General features: G+C 60.5%; 1 protein-coding gene across 2 annotated transcripts in view; it reads left to right on the top strand.

Annotated features, from left to right (window-relative positions):
- LOC119103248 (uncharacterized) overlaps positions 1 to 15,693 on the top strand; it is a 24,231-nt gene continuing 8,538 nt past the window's right edge. For both annotated transcript variants that reach the window (XM_037226690.1, XM_037226689.1), the window contains exons 1-2: positions 1 to 218; positions 11,727 to 11,856. In XM_037226690.1, the coding sequence (XP_037082585.1) occupies positions 93 to 218; positions 11,727 to 11,856 (256 nt within the window). In that variant the 5' untranslated portion in view covers positions 1 to 92. The remainder of the gene's footprint in view (positions 219 to 11,726; positions 11,857 to 15,693) is intronic.

The raw sequence follows: 15,693 nt of genomic DNA, 5'->3' as shown, positions 1-15,693 counted from the left end.
CGCCGCCCCAGTCGAGCGGCGTCAGCTGAGTCGAGCGGACCGGGCGCGTGGCGAGCCGTACACATCGGACGAACCGACTGCCGGCCGGCGCGATGGTCTGCTCGGCCATCACCCTGTCCCTGGCCACCGTGGCCGGGGTCATCTCCGTGGCGCTGCTCGGCATCGCTTTCGGCACCGACAACTGGATGTACATCCGAGTCGACCGGAAACAGATCCAGGTGAGCGGCGCGCATGCGCACGAGCGGGGTGGACGACCAGCGGAATGTTGACCGCTATGCTTGGCTGGCGAGGCCGCTCGCACGGAAGCCGTCCAGCCGGGCGAGACGTTCGCCCCTTTCCCCTCCCACGCGCGGGCTCGAGGTGCGGCAGGTGCTTGAGGAGTGGTGCGGGGCGATCACACGATATCAGCACAAGAAATCCCGGTGGTGGCGTTGGGCGTCACGGTGGATGCCCGCGTTTGCGGAGTCGTGTTGCGCTTTTTTGTTCATGGTTCTGTAGCACCATTCAGTACTCAGTGCAGGCTTGCGGATGAATGCAAATCAGTGCCAGACAATCTCGTATGCAGCTCGTGTTGCAGTCATTGCACACACTGATGCCGTCGGAATTCCGCCCCGCCGGCGCTGGTGCATCCTTTAAATGACGCGACGCGTCAAATTTGGTGTTGCTGACAAGGCGCGCGGACGGCCGCAGTCTTCGATATGTCCCAATCGGACGTTGCAGTCTCCCCGTTGAAGACCGTGTGGGGCCTGTCTGGCCGGCAGGGCGCAGCGCCGGCCGCGTTCGCCGCACCCCGCGACGCCACGCCACGTTCGTGCCGCACCGCGCGGCCGGTCGGATGTGCGCACGGCTCGCCGATTCCCATGCTCCATTTTCGCGGCGTGAGACTGCAACTCCCGACTGAGAACGAGCACGGCGACGGTGACCAGCGGCCGGTCGGCCCGCGGCCCGGCGGCCCGGCTCAGCCGAGCAGGACCGCCAGCCGGGCCGGGCGGGTCTGCGGCCGCCGCGGCAGGGGCGGCCAGCCTTCCAGCTGCTACCGGACTGATTGGCCGTGAGGAACATCCTCAGGGTTAAAGGGTGCTCTTTAGCTACGGTCCTGAGCCAGCCCCGAAAAGTTCCGGCTGAGGGATTCAGTCTGGCCACTTATATTCCAAACTATGGCCATCTTAAAGCCTTTGCTGCCGTTACAGGCAAGCAGAGGAAAACAAGATGGTCTAACAATTTTGTTTTATATCCGTATGAACCAAAAATAACTGAAGAACTCAACTTAAGCATAAAGCTCGTATGTCTTGTTGCAAGGAACTCTCAAAGTGTCCGCTCCCATTTCCCAAACTCCCAAGCCATCACAGCCGCACCTGCAGTAGACTTGAGAAGCCCGCAGCCGCTGTCCCAGTTCTGCGGCGTGTTTGGCGGCAGCACGGTCGGCGTCGCAGATTACTCGGCAGCGGCAGGTTCGTGCGGTCGAGCCGGTGGAGGGTGGAAAGTGGGCTGGCGGCGAGGGACCGGCCCCGTCCGGCGCGGCTGCTCCGAACGTCGCCGAGTGGGGGTGGACCGCCGGTAAAACACAGGGGTGGAGCCACGCACTGACGCAAGCGTGAGGGTGGCGAGCAATGCAGAGGCGGGCAGTGAAGGAAGGGGCACAGAGAGGCAGGAGAGAGTATGGGAAACAGGCGTGAGAAAACGAACGACAAAGAGCAGAGATAGACAGGAACAATGGGTGCAGTGAAGACACATAGAGCAGACACGAGAGGAGAAAGAGGAAGAGAGGAAGGAGAGAAGACAAGCAAGAAGAGAGCAAGAGCGAAAGAGAGAGAAAAAGAGAAGCAAGGGGGAGAAATAGGGAAAGAGGGGGGGGGGGGGGAGGACGGCAAAGCTGGTCGGGCGTGGTAGTTTCCCGGTATGGGGCAGCCGCAGCCGTGTCCGTCCTGTATTCTCAGCACGTCCCGGTCGGAAGGAGAAAGCGCGGCCAGGCCGGAAGCGCAGGACCGGGCGCTTTCTCCGCGTCCGGTGCGGGCAGGACCAGCTGCGGCAGGTCAGCTCACCAGACGGACCGGCATGGGGCTGACCGGAGCCCGTCAGACGGGACAGCACGGGCGGACCGGAGCCCGTCAGACGGGCCGGAACGGCTAACCGGAGCCCGTCAGACGGGCCGGAACGGCTAACCGGAGCCCGTCAGACGGGCCGGAATTGGCTGACCAGAGCCCATCAGCTCGCCAGACGGGACAGCACGGCCCGACTGGATCCCGTCAGCTCGCTAGACGGGACAGCACGGCCCGACTGGGGCCCGTCAACTCGCCAGACGGGCCGGCACGAGCCGCTGGAGACCATTAGCTCACCAGACGAGCCGGCACGAGCCGCTGGGGACCATTAGCTCGCCGGGGCAGGTCCCAGCTCGGTGGCCGCCAAGGCAAGGCACCATGGCCAGCTGTCACTTCGGCTGTGTTGTTATAAAAACGGCTTTGATATTAGCGGAGGGAATATCAGGATTTGGGATGAAATCGAGATCTTAGAAGACAACCTGAACTGAAAACTGTATTTTAAATCGTAAAACAGAAAAACGTGCATTATACGGGGATAATTGGAGGGGCGAAATTGGATTTAATTGCGGGAATCCGTTCCCCGTGTCGCCCCCATGGTCACATCTATGCCTCTGATGCATGTATCTACGACCACATACACACCTAAGATGAGAAATCTCGCTAGCCAAAAGTGATTCTGTAATACGGATACACCCCAGGAACAGTGAAAGGTCGAACGAGTCTTGCAACACGCTTAGGAAAGACCATCGCGATGGAAATCAACACGTGATTTGGTGACTAAGCTGGTGATATGCCATCGTCCGGTGAAGGGGTCGCCATCGGTTCAAGGTTGCAGGCTTGACGCGCCTGGAAAACAAGAGCAGACACGCCAACAACCTTCACCAGTTTGTATGTGTTATCATGGCATCTTGAGGATTTAGAGACGACCAAAACAATCGGCTGATGGGCTGAGGTCGGCCACAGTCAGCATGACACGCAAGGGAACATGGGAACGTTTACTTCACAAACATCTATCAACAACGATGGCATTTTCTCCGCTTAGCGTTGTTGCGTTGTGGAATGTGGGAAGTGTTCGTGAGAGCGAAGAAAGTCAGCTTTCGACCAAAAGGCTCGAAGATTGTCCAGGAGACCAAGCCTTGAGGAACGCCATCAATACTTCAAGATGGCCGAGTCCCGACCGGTCAACCGTTAACGACAAGTCGATTTCATTTGATTCAGTACAGACCGCGGTCAAACGTACGGCGGACGCTGACGCACCGCAGACGAGTCCTGGCGCACTGTCCAGTGTCTGGGGCGCACGGACGCCCAGCCCGATCCAGCCGTCGGCCTCCTCTGCCCACTGCGGGGCGGATTGGCGGCGAACTTGGCTCGTCAGTGCGACGCGAAGACAGATGGGGATTCAGAACACTCCTGAGATCAACGGGAGAATGTTTGATCGGGTACTGCTGTTGAGGTGTTGTGAGCATGGTGTTGTGCTGAAACTGAACAACATGGGCGTGGCCAATGAAACTGGCCACGCCCATGACTGTGCGTGCGAGCGTCGCCGAGCGGTATGTGTTGCAAACGCATGCACTTGAGCCTAAATATGATCTACAAGCAAGTGACCCATGAACACGTGCTATAACTTGTCACTCAAAATGACAATGGGCCGCGTGCTCGTGTTCTTGTGATAGGGTGACTTACACCCACACTGATCCGCGTGAAATGGTCCATTGTTAACCAGAGGCCCGGCTGATTAGCATTGCTCCATGCCCTGTCTTTTGTAAATGTGGTTACACGTCCTTTCACAACGGCAGGAAACGAATCACAGGCGACACTTTGCAGATGACGCCGTAATCTATGTAAACTGTGAAATCATCCAATCTTGGAGCAAAATGCAATTGTCATGTCCAACGATGCGGCTAGATATTTTTTTTTCGATGCGTAGGCACAGTTCGAGAACTGTCATGCGCATTGCTATATAGTTTTGGCAGTTTGCCCGGTGGTTATTTATGACATCTTTTACTCTAGTTTTGCATCTCTTGCTCTGACAGTAACTTTGTAGCTCAAATTTCCTAGAAGAATCAAGTAGTTGCCGTACAGTTTCGAGAAGGATATCACACTGTCATTTGCTATCTACCTCCTAACGCTCACAGCGTGTTGCATTTCATTAGGAGCCGCACAGCTCACTTTGAAATGAAATATTAACTTAAGTTGCAAAATGCACGATTCAATAAGAACGCTGTATACAATATTCTGGTTGCGTTGGGCCAGCGTGATGTAAAGCCATTAAGCACACCCAATTAGGTATATACTCGTCAATTTTGTGTCGTGGAAGCTATGCATGTTCCAAAGTAATTTATTCTTGTCTCTGCCCGCTACCATGCAGTGATTGGAGAGAATGCCGTGCCATCCACGTGTCGCGTGTTCCATGAAGTTTGTTACGTGAACTGTACTTAAAACAAAAATCACGTGATTGTACCAGGGGCCGTTATGTGCAAATCTCCTCATCTTCGTTGTCTGCAGAACCCGCTGTGGAGCGTGTTCCTGCTATCCCGTTTTATTCCGTTACTCCGGACAACAATTATGGTCAATGGCGGCAAAAACCGCATCGCTGGCACTGCACCCGGCGGCCTTTTGTGCATGCACCCGACCTCAAGGTGAAAATAACGAGGAAAATGGCCAGTTCCGTGCGCGGAAGAGCCGCTGGTTCTGTGTGTCAGCTGTTCGAGGCGAACAGCGTCTGGCGTCGGCCGCTGGCCGCCGGCGCTGACCTCCAGGGGAGAGGCTGGTCGGTGGCTCCTTTCTTCGAGGCTTCCAGCGCTGATGCGGCCTCAGAGCCGCGAATGCTGACCACGCCCGACAAATGATAAATGTGTTTTTACAGAACAGCATCTCTTTGGTCCTCGAATGATGCACGCCATTTCCTTATACCAGATACCTATCGCAGATTCAGCTGGCTTTTTCACCCTCGGAGTTGTGGGCTGTGCTGCAGCTCCTCATTACCACCAGTGCCGAATACCGCGGTGTCCTGCAGGGATAACTTGTGGTAACGTCGAATGGGATAACGGCTACGCGTGGGGTGAAGGCTTGACGCTTTCTAAATGTTTTTAGCACATACTTGAACGAACACCTTCCAGGTGCAGTGAGACAGATGGAAAATGGGCCTGCGCCTACTTTGTAGCCCCATTCACCAAATTATATTGTTCTGACCATGATATGTGTCGCAAGCTAAGCCGGTAGTAGCTTACTCATGGCTCTGGTTGCCAGATGGTCCTGTCCATTGCGTCATATGGGGCAACTCCTGCTCCTAAAGTGATTCACGGCCTGCAGGAGTTCCAGTGGACAGTGCTAGAGCCTGGGACCACTTGCCATCATATGGTCATCGGCATCGGTGACAGTGCCATCGGTATAAAAAAATACAGTTCGCGGTTGCCTGCCAGGGCTGGTGGGATGCGGCGGTGGTAATGAACGACTTCCGTTCCGCAGGTCTGTGCCCTCTCCCCCTCCGTTCAGAGTCATTCGGACCATCTGGCTTCACGCCACAGCTGGTCCTCATTGTTAATCACCGTCACAGCCTTCCCATTCCCTGGCGGCTATCCCGCTCTGTATCTGGCCGGGGCGACTGCGGGCTCCTGGCACACCAGCGCAGCGCAGAGCCTCCACGGCCGACCAGCGAAGACCTCTGACGGCACCACGGCCGACCAGCGCGGACCTCTGACGGCTCCTCGCACAGCGGTGAAGAATCAGACCAGGCCTGAACCCGAGCACCGGCGGTGACCTCGGCTCCCCGCGGCGCGCCGTCGCCTGGGCGCCCAGCTGAGGGGCAGGGTCGCTCTCAGACCTCACGCCGCCGACTCCGGGCGAGGTCGTCACGGCTGGCTAACGCCCCGCTGATCACCGCCAGTCCCATCGTCGTCCGTCTCGCTCGGCGCGGATCGGTGCAGCGCGCTCCGGCCGGCGCGGCCCACCAATGGGCCGGCGCTCGCACCCCCGGCAGGGTCAACGACACCTCCTCCACGCCACCTGACCGGCCAGCTGACTCTGACGTCAGAGCCGGCGTGGCGTCCGCGCACGTGGCGTGGGATTCGGCAGGCGCCGACTCCGGAGCAGATGACTCGGATGGGACTCTGGAGAAGCTGACTCGGGCGCGCCACTTGCGGTGCTTTTTTGTTAGCTCACAAAACTGGCCAGAAGAGGTAGCGAAGTGGTCCTTGCTTTAAGTGTCTCCTACTGAAACGCCTTTGATGATTCGTCTGGTTCATGTAGTGCAAACTGGAAACATGCGCACGTGATGTATATATGCACATAATCACAGAAGTTAACATTCACGGCGCGGGGAAGACTGACAAATCATGTTTTCATTACATGTTTTTCTTAGTTCTTACGATCTTAAGACCAGAACATTATACCAAGATGCATGGCTGCCCGGCGATGTAACGGTAATTACGGCACGTCTCTGAGTGTCACCTCCGCGAGCTCTTGAGCCGTCTGACCAGTGACCCGTGTCAGCCCCTGTCTGATACCATCAGTTCCTCGGCTTATCTGTAGCCGGGCTGCCGCCGGGACTGTCATCACCACCGATCACCGATAGCGCATCTCCGAACCTCTCAGTCGGCTGCCTTTGTGGCACTCACGGCTGGCGGCACCCATCTTCCGGTCGGGATTCCCGGCCACTTGAGCGTCGCCTGGCCGAGTGGCGGTCATCACGTGGGTCCTGGTGGCGGTGACGGAAATCGCAGCCGTTTCCAGTCACCAGCCGGGGTCAGCAGTCAGTGGGCAGTCAGCAGTCCCAGTCAGCAGTCAGTGGGCCCCCTCCCTGAGCGGACCGGTGCCAGTCAGCTGAGCAAGCCGCGAGAAGCGGCGGCGACAGCGGTGCGGCGGCGCCGGCCGTCAGACAGCGGCAGCACCGCTGGCCTCCGCCGCTCAGCCGTGACCGATCGGCCGTGCGCCCCGCCGATCGGAGACAGGCGGGACCTGGAGCGGCTGGCCGAGCCGCCGCCGAGCGGAGACAGGCGGGACCTGGAGCGGCTGGCCGAGCCGCCGCCGAGCGGAGACAGGCAGGACCTGGAACGGCTGGCCGAGCCGCAGCCGAGCGGAGACAGGCGGGACCTGGAGCGGCTGGCCGAGCCGCCGCCGAGCGGAGACAGGCGGGACCTGGAGCGGCTGGCCGAGCCGCCGCCGAGCGGAGACAGGCGGGACCTGGAGCGGCTGGCCGAGCCGCAGCCGAGCGGAGACAGGCGGGACCTGGAGCGGCTGGCCGGGCCGCCGCTGAGCGGAGACAGGCGGGACCTTGAGTGGCTGGCCGGGCCGCCGTCGAGCGGAGACAGGCGGGACCTGGAGCGGCCGGCCGTGAGCCCCGCCGGGGCGCTGTCCAGCGCTCTCAGATGGGACCCCGGCCTCGCAATCACTGACACTCTGCGCTGTCACATGCCTGGGGACTGCGGGGCGAACGGGACGTCCGTATGTCACAGGGGCGTGGATGATAGATGCCTGCTACGAAGCATTTGATTGCGACACAGTGGCGTTGGCTGTTGTCACTAAAAGTGATAGTCGCTGATCTAGCGTGGAACGTTTTCGTATGTCTGACATCAACCGCGCGACTCGGCCTCTATCTCAGCAAGCATGACTGGAAATCGATAAGAGTTGAGAAAGTTAAGCTTCTCAAAATTTTCCACACATTGACATTAGTAATAACCGGTTCTACATACCAAAAATAAAGGCACGACATCGTGGTGCCAAATCTTGTCTGAAGATAGTTCCAGATCACTTCTTGCAGTCATGGCAGGGGCTGTTACGAAGTGAGCGAGATAAACTCGGGTTGTATGAAACGATGTTGTGTTTTATCTTTGAAAACTAAGTCAATTCGTTGTGAGAATCACAACAGTTTGCGTTAACATTTGGACACACCTTCCAAAGGTAAACATTCTATCCACCAATAGTTTACCAACGCTCACGACGCCCGGCTGTGGCGGCTGGGCCCGGCTCGTCGCCGAGCCTCAGACTGTGGGCGGAGGCGTCTCTCGGCAGTAGCGCGCGCCGTGGAACGCGATCCCATCGACACAGATCGGCGCAGGGTGAGACGCTCCAGCGACCGGTCCGTAACGGACCATGGACGGACTGTCGGCCGTGGCCGGGACCTGGGTCCGGGTGTGAGTCAGACTCAGCCGGCGGGCGGATCTGAGTCAGACTCCTGGCAGACTCCGGCAGGTCTCCGACACTCTGGTGCGGTGTGAGAACCTCTCAGACGTTTGCATGGGCAGTCTTTTTGTTGCGCTTCGCAGATCATATGTGTTCTGTGATCATTTTTGGCCAAATGACGTTGAACGTTTACCGCTTATGGAGGAATGCACCTAGTACTCCAACAAACCCCCTCTGCGCCCGCGCACTCTGCGACTCTTGCGTCCTCCGTCGTATAGGGGAGCCACGGGCCAGAACCGGGGCCGACCCCCGCCTGGCTGCGCACCACATAGCCGCGCCGTGTGGCAGCCAGTGCTCGGAACAACACTCCACCCAGAGCGGCGGCCCTGTGCGGCGCCTCCGACGGCGGCTGGGATAGCCTTACACGCACCGTTGCAGTCCCCATGGCTTCGCCTCTCGGCGCCGTCCGCAGGCCCCGTAAAACCCTTGACACATTCTTGTGCTATTTCAGAACACCGGTCTGGAAATATCACTTAAAAATGCATTGATTAACTTAACAGGGCTCAGCACGTCCATTGGGGCGGTGTTAGTGTTCGTAATCTCTGGAACACAATGAACAATAACGTCGCACGTATACCTGGTACATATTTGTGCAAGTTTTCTTCGCTTCGAAGCGTCTTGACTGGCATCATCAATGCCGTTTTCGTCTCTGCGTTTGTGGGAGGAGGCTGGACATTGGCCGCGAACGCGCGCATCAGATGCGTTTAGCCGCGACGACGGATCCGGTCACCACCAACCTTCGCCTGAAGCTCTCATCTGCGCCGAAAGTCCGTCCTTCTTCAGCAGCGGATCCCGCCGTCGAACAGGCCTGTCTATGTTGCGGCGCCACTTCCTGTCGGAAGTCGACCGCCGCCGGTGGCCCAGTTCCCGGGCGGCGGGGTCGCGGCCGCGGCCTGCGAGGCCCGGCGAGCCCGGCGTCACGGGATCGCGGCTCGAGACGGCGGACCTTGACTGGCCACTCGTGACTCACCCCGGGCCGGCGGAGGGGATGGGGGAGGAGGCTCAGCTGGCGGTCAGGTCCGCCGGCCGGCCCGAGCCTGCAGCCGCCCCCCCCCCCTCACCCCGGGCCGGCGGAGGGGATGGGGGAGGAGGCTCAGCTGGCGGTCAGGTCCGCCGGCCGGCCCGAGCCTGCAGCCCCCCCCCCCCCCCTCACCCCGGACCAGTCACGTGTGGCGCCGCCGCCGCTGCTCGGCAGTCTCCGGGGCGTTCGCGGACCGAGGCGAGCTCCGGCTGGCCGGTGTTGTTTCGGAACTGTTTGCAAGGTCTGTTATTGGACTCCACTTGATGTATGGCTGTGGCCTGTGACGCGCCGTGCGTGTCGGATGACGACAGCGGTGGGAGGGGTCGCTCGGCCGCGCAGCTATTGCGCCGTGGAGCCAGCCGGAGCTGATCCAGAGCGTGATGCGTGACGCGTTATGTTCGCTAGGTGGTCGGGATTTGTGCTGTGCGGCACAATAACATGCCGCAAACTAGCGCTGGATTGCTGATATCCCGTGCACGATTTAAAACACTTTCCACGCGGGAATGATTCGAAGAGAGATACTAGACTACTTAAAGCAATCATCTGCAGAGAGAAGCTTACGTGCTAATGCCGTTACCAAAATGGGCATTAATCTGAAGGTGGTGTGTACTTATGTCCTTAAGTCGTATAATGAGTTAAATTCGCCCATAAAACATGCACGATGCAATTAGCGCACTATTCATAGCGGCGTCAGCTGATGAAATCAGTCACGATGCTGGCACATCTAACCCATTACCTCGTGGATTTTGCATGGATGCAGCACTTTGAAAAGTACACTTTTGCACCAACTGGTGCAACTGGCTTATCCTTCGTCCACATCTGAAGAAAATGTCCAGAGGTGGACCCACTGGACCAGCAGCTCTCTTCAAAAGATCATCCGAAGTGTTCTTAATTCAAGACGCCTCAATCCGATAGTATTTTTTTGTGGGTGACGACAGAATCAAAACCGGTGCTAAAACCCCTTGGTCGTCGCTCGTCGCCCGTCACGAGCCAGGAGCCTCACAATGCAGCCATCGTCTCCGCTCGAGCGTGACAGCCTGAGGCGGCCGGAGTTCTGCCGTGCCGCTGGAGATGTGGGCCGTGTCATGCGGCTGGGCGACGCGCCCGGCCCGAGCCTGCTCACCGGGCCGGCCCGGGCCGGCCAGCGGCGCCGGTCAGAGAGCTCCACACGCGGTCAGGGAGCCCCCGCCCGGTCAGGGAGCCGGCTCTGGCCAGCCAGCGGCGCCGGTCAGAGAGCCCCGGCCCGGTCAGAGAGCCCGGCCCGGTCAGAGAGCCCCGGCCCGGTCAGGGAGCCCCGGCCCGGTCAGAGAGCCGGCTCCGGCCAGCCAGCGGCGCCGGTCAGAGAGCCCCGGCCCGGTCAGGAGGCTCCGGCCCGATCAGAGAGCCGGCCGGCTGGGTTATCCGTGCGGCGCGGCTTAGCCACGCTGCCCTGAGCTGGGGCACATGACTGCCAGGCACATGCTGTGATTCATGCTGCGGTGGAACGTGGTGACAGCTTGGGACACGGAGTGCTGCAGACGGTGCAGGCTTATTGACCCAGGTGTCAGACCCAGTTGCTGACAGGCAGGTATCAGGTTCTAAAAAGTGATCCTGGAACCTAGATCACAATTCCTGGATCTGAATCTTTCCTAGACCCTATAACTTATTCTATCGCAGAACTTTCCGAAGTCCAGGATTGTCTGACGTATTTTTCAGAGCGTTCTTCATAAAAGGGATACACACTGACTTTTGATTTGCGCTCCTTACCTCGACATCAAGCTGCGGCTGGATGTGAACACATCTGGCGAGTTGTTATCGTGGTACTTGTGGGGTAAGCTCATCTATCTACGACCAACCGTTCAACCGCTTCAATCAACAAAAATATCACCCATGACAGGCTGCCAGTGATTGCTAAACTGCTCCACAGGGTCTCTGTGAACAGCACTCGGCGCTTTGTTTGCCAATCCAGAAATTTCCCACACGCTAGCGCTGTGGGCCGCAAGCAAACCAGTACCAAGTCTTCAAGGCTTTCAGGGCCGCCTGGGGACCGCCAGTCTCGCAGCACCAAGGCCAACCTGCCATTTTCACGTGGCTCCGCTGTCCGCCCGTGCGTCGTCCCGTGTTCGCAGGGCAGGGCCGTGCCAGCCCCGCCGTACCGACCGTCAGCGCTCTCCCCGGGTCCTGACGTATCCGGCGGTCCTGACAGGACAGGACTGCCGCGTGAGCCCGGACGGACAGGGCTGGTACCGGACGCTGACGGCCTGGGCCCTGTGCTCGAATTATGGCGCGGGAAATCCCCTCTGACCACTCTCGCAGTCTCAAAGCCAGTGGCTGGAGCGTCCTGCAGAGCCCATTGTGTCTGGGAGCTCTCCGCCCCGCCTTACCTCGCCGCCGATTACGTCCCAGCACGCCCCGCTCGCGCCCCTCAGCAGGCTGGCCAGCTGACTGCAGTGCGTGCTCGCCCGCGTTCTCACCTGCGTTCTCACCAGCGTGCTGCCCTGCTGCAGGAGGACATGGCCAACGGCGAGGGCACACTCTCGGCCTCGGACCAGGAGCGCTTCGACTCGTCCGGCCTCTTCCGGTCTCGCACGCAGGGCCTCTTCAGGATCTGCTACCCGGAGACCAAGCCCAAAGGAGGTAAGGCGCCCCGGTGCGAGGCACAGCTGCAGGCGGGTACGTTCGCGTGCAGCGTCTGGCTCCGGCAGCCATGGTGAACAGTTGCATGGCTAGAGATAGGAATCGGGCTTGGCAGGTCAGGCCGTCATTATCAAAATGGGCAATCATCATTAAACTTGGTCATTTATGTTTACACCTCCTTGCAAGCATGCTTATAAGGGAAGGGAGGGGCGGGGGGGGGGAGCAGGGCATGTCGGAAATCACTCCACCTACAGGGGTACCGTCCGTGTGCCTGGGGACCGCTCAGACGCTGATGGCGCCACCCGCGCGCCGTGAGCAGCACCCGAGCGGCGGCGGCGGCGGCGGCCTCGCCACGCTCGTGACGGGCGACCGGCTGGTCGGGCTGGCGGCTCAGGGTCGGGCGGCGTCTACACGCGCTGGCGGCCGGCCCGGCCACCGCCCAGTCCAGCTGGCCCGGAGCGCGAGCACCGACCTCTCTGAGGGACAGGGACTCTGGTGTTGTGGTGACCTCGTCGTCACACCTACTAACTCCACTCTTGCTAGACAGTCAGATGTAGGGAGGTCAGGTGACATAGCGGGAGGTGAGGCGATGCACATAACCCCCGCAGCCTCTCGGCGAGTCGTCAGCCGGGCACGGCCCCTGCGGCGGGCTGGGCACCGGTGGCGGGCCCGTTTGGCCTGGCCGAATGCTCGGAGAAAGTCCGTGGTCCGGCGGAGAAATCACCGGCCGGCCCGTCCTCGTACCAGATTCCGGGGCCGGGGCGGTATTCCTGTCCGGCGAGGGCCACTTCGGTGGACAGGATGCGGTCATGCCGGCCAGGAAACTCCCTGTGTTCAGTCATGCATTAGTTCTGAGTGGCTCGCTGAGGCCAACGAGCAGTCAAGCGGTCACTATTAGTCTACCGCCTAACAGTGCCCGGATACCGCATAAGCGCCACTGTTCAGCACCGGTCGAGGCAAGCATCGCGACCGCGCGACGGCACTCGGCGTTAGTGGCGCTGCGGAGGTCAGCCGAGCGCCATCACCGCGTGCCCGGTGACCCGGCCGAGCGCCATCACCGCGTGCCCGGTGACCCGGCCGACCGCTGTTGACCAGCTGGGCGCGGCTGAGTATGATTGCTGTTGTTCTCCGGCCGCCGTGCGCCGCTGATCACCTAGCGGTCTGCGCCGGCCTCCGCGCCGGGCCGGATGCTGGTGACAGCCGGCGCCAGCCGACGGTCATTGACGGCAGGCCGCGTGACAGATCGCGCTAATAACGTTCACTTCCGGTAGAGCGCTGGCGTCGACGCTCCACCGACCATTGGCGCCGAGTGAGATCGACGCGCTAATGGACTTGCCGCCGCCGCCGTCTCGTGACCGCGCCGTGAGGTGACCCCGCGTGCAGCTGACCCGGCGTCCGGGCGGTGCCGTGAGCCGGAGCTCGGTGGCAGACCCGCGGCCGGCCGAGAGCCCGATCTCGCGGGGATCTCGCGTTGTCATCAGTCGCGCCCGGACGCTGGCGCCGGCGCCGCCTCGTGACCGCGCCGTGAGGTGACCCTGCATGCAACTGGCTTGGTGCCCCGGGCGGTGCCGTGAGCTGGAGCTCGGTGGCAGACCCGCGGCCGGCCGAGAGCCCGATCTCGCGGGGACAGGGCGCGCCGTCATCAGTCACGCCCGGACGCTGGCGCCGGCGCCGCGACCGATGGACGCTGCTTCAGCGGTCGGCCCGCCGCGGCGTTAGCAGGCGGAACCGCTGTTGCGCCACGCGGCGGTCGTTCTGCCCGTGCCGAGGCCGCGCCGGCGCCCGGACACGGCCACCCGGGTCAGTTAAAGCCGGCTGATCCGCCGGCGAGACGAGCGGGCACGCACAGTCTGCCGACATCGCCGCCCGGCCAAGCGGGCCGACTCGCGCAGCCGGCCGGGTCAGATTAGGATCAGGCGAGGACAAAGGCCTATTCCAGCCTCTTTTGATTCAAGATGGTATTTTACTGGGTCCCGGGCCTTGATGCAATCAGTGTCTGCTGCCTCTCTGGCCTGCGAGCTGAATCAAGGTCGCAGGTCGCAAGGTCGCGTGCACGGTGCAGCCATTATGTCTGGTAGAAAGCTCGCTCCGAAAATGCAGTTGGACCGATTATATGGACAGACAAGCCGGAGAGGCTACTCATTTGCCATCTGAGCTAGCAGCTTTGTGAGAACCGGTTACTTGAAGAACAAACACGGTAGTGTTCGACGCTCGCCAACGTGCCTGGTCTAATCCTTTCTGTAGCATACTCGACTTTCTAATGTAACACAGCGGAAACAAACCCGCTACCCACCGGCGTTGTCACCGCCAGCCTCCCACACTCGTCAGGGTGGCGCTGCCCGTGACTGCCAGACCGGCTCGTCTCGCCGCCCCGCTGGCCGGTGGTGAGCCGCGGTCCGCCGCCACCGAAACAGTTACACGCCTGGCGCGCCGTCAGCGGCACGTCCGGCCCGCGGCCGGTGCGCGGGCGCCGCACAATGGTGCCCCGGCGCGCCGGCCGGGCCAGATGGCGGACCGTCGGCGTCATCCGGGGACCGGCCGACGGACAGCGGTCATTCGGTCACCGGGACCGCTCCGCCGCGCCGACCGGTCCGCTCCGCCGCGCCAACCGGTCCGCTCCGTCCGTCGCCGATGAGTTCAAAGGTCGGCTGCACGGGCAGCAGCACGCGTGTGCTTGCTCCCCCTCCCCAGAAAACAAACTGCCGTCAGGGGTTCTGTGAGACCCGGCGTCCGTCCATGGAATCCAGGCACACGTCCCACAGGTGCGCTGCTGCTGCTGCTGCTGCAGGAGACGAATCATCCTTCCACAAAAGTCGTGATGCGCCGATCAGCTGTCTGCGGCCGTTTGTCAGATTAGGCCTGTCAGGTTCAGAACGTGATGGACAGATCATGTCGGCTTCAACAGTTCTCCAACAATGCTCGTTTGCTGTTCAATATCCCTGTTACCCTAAATAGTGTTTTTTGCTGGAGAAAAAAAGTAAGTAAACCGATGCTTTGCTGGTCATGCGTTCCGCTTTAATTATGCTTGTTGTCCATGTTGAAAAGATGGACTGGTTCTCAGCGGCGCGGATCTTCCCTTGACCAGACCAGTTCGCACGAGTCTGGAGCAGCGCCGTTTTGCCTGCAGAATTGGGTCGGTGTTCCCTGGCTGTGCCGCGAGCCGAGAATCCGCTGTCCGAGCGGCCGCCGGCGTCTGCTGACCCCCATACGCCGGGACACAAACAGGACCGGAGTCGCGGCGGTAGTCATTACGTCGGCCCGCGGCCGGAGCCGGAGCCGGAGCCGGAGCTGGCTGGTCGGCGGGTGTCGGTCCGGCCCGAGGGGCGACACCGGCTGGGCCAGGGCCAGACCGGGCGCCGCCGAGCCGGGGCGGGCCTGTTAGATCGGACCCGGCGCAGGCTTGTGGTCAGCATCTGTACAGGCTCAGAGTACGGTCAGCATCTGTGCGGGCCTACGCGGGCACTGGTGGACGCTAGAGCTATCTACAATGAATCCAACAGAGGATCAAAAAGCCCGTGTTTTCGTGATCGTGATCGTTCTCGGTCGTGAGCCGATCTGGTTCCAGATCCAAATATTTCAGCGGCCGTGCGGTGACAAACAGGCATAAACGACTCCGGCGTCAATCAACGATGCTCATAGCAATGGTTTTCGATGTGACGTGAAGGGACGTGTCTCTCCCCCAAAGACTGCAGCGTTTTGTCAAACACACTCTACATTTCTGGGCCCTGCGTCCAAACGCAAGTGAGACTGACGACCGAATGGTCGGGGGCAAGAAGGTCGCAAAAGTGGCGGGAGGATCCTCGATTTGGCGTAATTCAGCACTACAGCGTCGTTTAA

Source organism: Pollicipes pollicipes, unplaced genomic scaffold, assembly GCF_011947565.3.
Source record: "Pollicipes pollicipes isolate AB1234 unplaced genomic scaffold, Ppol_2.1 Scaffold_5724;HRSCAF=6776_pilon_pilon_pilon, whole genome shotgun sequence".
In the NCBI taxonomy this organism is placed as follows: Eukaryota; Metazoa; Arthropoda; class Thecostraca; order Pollicipedomorpha; family Pollicipedidae; genus Pollicipes; species Pollicipes pollicipes.
Note: the sequence above shows the minus strand (reverse complement) of the source record. Positions and strands in the feature narration are given on the sequence as shown.